This window comes from Etheostoma spectabile, chromosome 13 (assembly GCF_008692095.1).
Source record: "Etheostoma spectabile isolate EspeVRDwgs_2016 chromosome 13, UIUC_Espe_1.0, whole genome shotgun sequence".
In the NCBI taxonomy this organism is placed as follows: Eukaryota; Metazoa; Chordata; class Actinopteri; order Perciformes; family Percidae; genus Etheostoma; species Etheostoma spectabile.
Genome location: NC_045745.1, coordinates 3,093,917 through 3,098,908, shown reverse-complemented (window position 1 = coordinate 3,098,908; position 4,992 = coordinate 3,093,917). Strand labels below are relative to the sequence as shown.

General features: G+C 38.1%; 1 protein-coding gene across 1 annotated transcript in view; it reads right to left on the bottom strand.

Annotated features, from left to right (window-relative positions):
• The window catches only part of vps26bl (vacuolar protein sorting 26 homolog B, like), a 22,422-nt gene that overhangs the window by 12,281 nt on the left and 5,149 nt on the right, over positions 1-4,992 (bottom strand). The window contains exon 2 of the mRNA XM_032533099.1: positions 3,121-3,277. Coding sequence (XP_032388990.1) covers positions 3,121-3,277 — 157 coding nt within the window. The remainder of the gene's footprint in view (positions 1-3,120; positions 3,278-4,992) is intronic.

The window sequence follows — 4,992 nt, the reverse complement described above, 5'->3', positions numbered from 1 at the left end:
CCGGCCCTGGGCCTGTCCTACATGTGTACTGTGGTTTGTCTTGTTACCTTGCAGGTGCAGCGGAGGCGATAATGAGATGACTGTGACCACCTGGCCGGTCCTCCCAGACTATTTAACCCCGCCTGCTCCGAGACCGGGCGGCTGCATTCTCCCCACGGCGCACAAACATGTTTTCTTTCCGTTTGTTAACTACTGACAACATGCATTCTCCATGACATCCATCCACCTTCATTCATCACTGATACTGACAATCACACCTCATCGTGCTCTTGTTTGCATCATTATTTAATAAATGTCACTATATTATTGTTACGTTGCTGTGCATCTCCGTCTTTTGTTGTGCCCTGTGAGCCGGTTGTAACAAGTCGGGGGCTCGTTTGCCGTGAGTACAAAACCAGGACCTTGTTTGTGGTTTTCTTTAATTAATCCTAGTTAGTTGCGGTTGAGGTAATTTGGTTTATTTGAGCTAGTCTATTATTCTTTAAATGTTAAGTTGCACTAAAGTCATGTCTAATATAGTTTGATGTATAAATCAGGGAAACGCAAACGCTCATTTGCATCCTAAACCCCCAAAATATAAATTGGCTCAAATTATTTTATATGTTAATTATAATATACTAAATATAAGTTTTTGTCCGGAGGTACATGTTGTTCATTCAAAGAAAATAATTAACCTTCCTGTTGTCCTCTGGATCAAATTTGACCCCTTTTTTTTTTTAAAGTTTCTCAAATCAGAAATTTGGGGTTCCTTCAATCAAATTGTAGAAAATAACGTGGATGGTTCCATACAAGTTAAATAACTGATCAGTTCACTATTTTCATTAAATTTGGGTATTTTAATTTCATAGCATTTTAAGAAAAGAAAAACAGATTTAAGAACACTGAAAAAAGTTACAGAAATGTAGGGAAAACCAACAAAAAAGTCCAAACTAAATCAACAAAGACATTGTATGAAGTGACAAAGAACTGCGGGAAAAGTCAGAAAACGTCAAAAAGTGACAAAAGTGTCTTAAAAAGGTTTTAACTTAAAATTTTGACCCAGAAAAACCAAATGTTGGTCTACGGAAAGACAACACGAGGGTTAAATTAATAACGGGGGGGGGGGGGGGGGGGGGGGGGGGGGGGAGAGACATTTCTTTCAGGACCTTTTGCAGGTTTGCTACGATCGTCATGTAGCTTTAGAAAGAGAAAACAGGTTGATTTAGGGTCACAAAGCCTACAAACAAAGCTACAATTCAAATTCTTTTATGAAGAAGAAATGCTTTAGAATATACAAGGGTTATTGTAAAATCAGCTACAAACTTGAATTGTTTGGTAAATATCAATTATCAGTTTACTTCTTTATTTTGGGAATAATCAATAAACCCAATGATTTTAAATCAGGGTTTGTACACCTATTCCAAGGTCTAATTCTACTTTTTGGCAAAGAAGCTTATTCACTTTCATGGTTAAAGTTAGATTGATACCAAGCTCATATCGTCACTAATTAACACCACAGATGTCACTTGTTTGATCCTTACAACAACCAGAATGAAATGGAAAACGTTGTGCTTTCATAGTCATAGCCCTTTACATAATCCCATATTCTACAAGAAGTCACTCCTACCCCGGGAAATGCAACGTTCTATCGCTTCATCGCTGAGTGGTGGATACGACTCATATGTGTCACAATACGGCACTAAGTGTAACTTGCATTAAAGGTTTACTTACATCTTTAATAATCCTGGTGTTGTCTTCCCGCCAACCTGGAAATTTCTGTTTTTCTGAGTCAAAATTCCAAAATATAACCCTTTTGGTTGTGGTCATCTTTTTCAACGCTTTTGTGGATTTTCCCCCAATATTTTGTCACTTTTTTCACTTCTTTCTCTGAGCCTGTTGAAATTTCCGTGGGTTTTCTTCCAAATTTTTTAAGATTTCTTTTTTAACATATATTTGTCACTATTTTTGACATTTGTAAAGCTTTTTTCAACATCTTTTCCCACTTTTGTCACTTAATTTGTACATTTTAATTCCTATCTTCACACAATGTGTATACAAAGCTATTTTATATATGTTTATAGTTGCTCTCAAGACTGTGCACCAGGTCCCCCCCCCTCTTTTTTACTATCTATACTTTTTATATTTTATATTCTTATATTTTATATTTCGTGTTGACACTGTAAAGGGGTTGCTTCAATCTCATTGCACGGGTACGGAACTTGTGTATAATGACAATAAAGGCTTTCTGTTCTATTTATTCATTTATTATTTCATGTATAGTTTATCCTACTATGTCATGTATATTCTGTATGCGTGCTGTGTTTAAAATGTTGCTGTAACACTGTAACTTCCCATTTTTAGATCAATAAAAATCTTTTTAACTATAACAAATATGAGTGGTATTGATGTTTCACATGAAACTCTCGGTGAAAAAGCGTATTTCCCACATGTCAAACTAGTCTTTTAGTCTTTTAGCATGTTACATACTAACTTGACCACCAGTATGTTAACATGCTAACAACAACATATTGCCATGTATTGAAATAACTTGATAACAAGTACTGACGTATTACTGTTTTGATGCTGTTATGATCATGTCATGATCTGAAGGAGAAGACAAAGAAGTATCTGCTAATGTTTGTCATATTGGGCCATATACATAATATTGACTTGACTTACACAAATGCGGCAAAACAAGCAAAAAGGATACATCTGCTGTGGTTTCCTCCCCTTAAGGCACTGATTGTATCAGTGACATAGATGCCATCAGCTGACTGCATGGATAATTCAAAACCAATAATTCAGGAGACTTATCTAACGTAGACTTAATTAAGATGCAAGCAAGTACAACTGAAAAACCCTTTGCCTGCCAACATGAATATGGCTTTGAACTATTATAAGCAGTGCTATTTAAATGTATGGTGCCAGTGAGAAACCCCTACATAATATAGATTGCAAATTAAACACACACACACACACACACACACCACACCACACACAACACACAAACACACACACACACACACCCACACCACACAAACCACACACACACACACCACAACACCACACACACACACACACCACACACACACACACACACACACACACACACACACACACACACCACACACACACACCTACCGTAATTTGACGTTCTGACCGGTGTAAGACTCGTAGGGCTTCTCCACGTGCGTGAACTCAAAGTCAAACGTCTGAGACTGTGTGAGCTCCCCTGGCCGGGCCAAGTCTTTCACAAGAGACACAAACTCATGGTGGTTTCCTCTGTCATAGTACAGCTCTGAAAAAAGAGACACATCACCAGCATCAGACAGCTACAGCGGGCAGTTCTAGACATTCTAATAGAGTTGGTACAAGCCTGTCCTTCAGTGCTGACAGCTGAAAACAGCCAAGATTTGATCTAATAGCAGAAGAAAACTGTAATAGGTTTATCTCTGTCTGTTGACTATTGTCTAAGTCAAATCTGTTTCACCTGAAGTACTACCAAGCTAATGAATATTAATAATCTAACTGACTGGTCCACCACAGTGTATCCACTGCAGCTCTAAACAATCTGGTGTGAGGAAGCCTTTGTGTCCACGTTATAAACAACCTCAGTTTTTTTTTTAAAGGCCAACTTAAAGGCTGCCATTTTGCAATCCTACCCTGATCCAAAGTACTTCTTCTTTATCTGGAGACAAATGGTGGGGAACAGAAAAGGGGGAAAGGGAGGGCCTCAACAGTGGTGAAAAATGTCAAGATGCATTTAAGCACGCTCTAAGGGTCTGGGAAGGCCATCATCAGAGCAAATCCCTACTATTGCTGGAAACTCCGCTAAACTAGACAGACTGAAGAAATAAAAATGCAACAGAAAGTGCCTTTGAAAGGATGCAAATAAAAGCTGTAGCTACTCTGAATGAGGGACTATCTTTTCTTAGTCACGAGGGTCCTGAGGCTGGCCTAACACAGTGCGTCCTTTGTTGAGGCTGCAGATTTCAAATTAATTTGTTACTTTTTTAATTTTTTTTTACTTTATCACAACTAAAAGTTCCCCATGTTAAACTGACTTGATGCTTTCGGGACACATCCTGTTTTTTTTTATAGAGTTCTGACACTTTTGGAGCTATTCATTATTTTGTTGTTGTTGGAACTATTCATTGTTTTGTTATATTTAATAGTTAAATATTTGATTTATTTAATTTGCTTGAATTATTGAGCTGCATGAATTTGTTTGTTATTAGTAGTTTATTTGGGTTATTTTTAGTATCTGTGAGTGCTTTTGTTTTGAAAGTAGCATGTATGAACAGGTATGTGGGAGGTAGACACCGGGGGGGAGGGCTGATGTTTTTTTACCAGAGCCTAGAGACACCATTGCTTCTTTTTGTGAAATGTTTTTTGCCGAGATATTGGATTAATAAACCTCCCAGAATGCCATCTCTGCCTGGACAATGGAAGTTTTTATCTCTGCCTCAGTGGCTGTTGGACACTGAGTTTTCAGTTAGTTTTGTTCAATCTGAGGACAATTCGCCACTAGAGACACAAATTCAGGGTGTGTATCGATAATTGCCGTCTAACTTGACTAAAAAAATAAGTTGCATGTATTTTGATAGTGAAGTATTCAGATCAGTGACAGGAACAACAATACAACAAAGTAAAAAAAACATCTACGTATATATCGAAGAACCTCTGTGACTTTGTGTGACTGACAATTCCTAAGAGCAGACACAGGAGCATTGCGCTCATATATGGGGCATTACGGTAGCCATCTCTCCGTCTTGGTAATACTCCAGATACAGTGTGCCTGTCGGCTCAGGCAAAAAGAATCATGTCATTTCACACTTATGTAAAATTCATACACATTAACAATTACAAGTTGGTGTCAGCTGTAGCACCCAAATGGCACTTTGGCTCTAGCATTGCTACAGGACAATATGTCCTCACGTGTGTTGCTCAGGTCCAGGGCTGGGTACCGAACTTCGGTTTTTTTATGGTACCGACCGAAATGTTTCGGTTTTA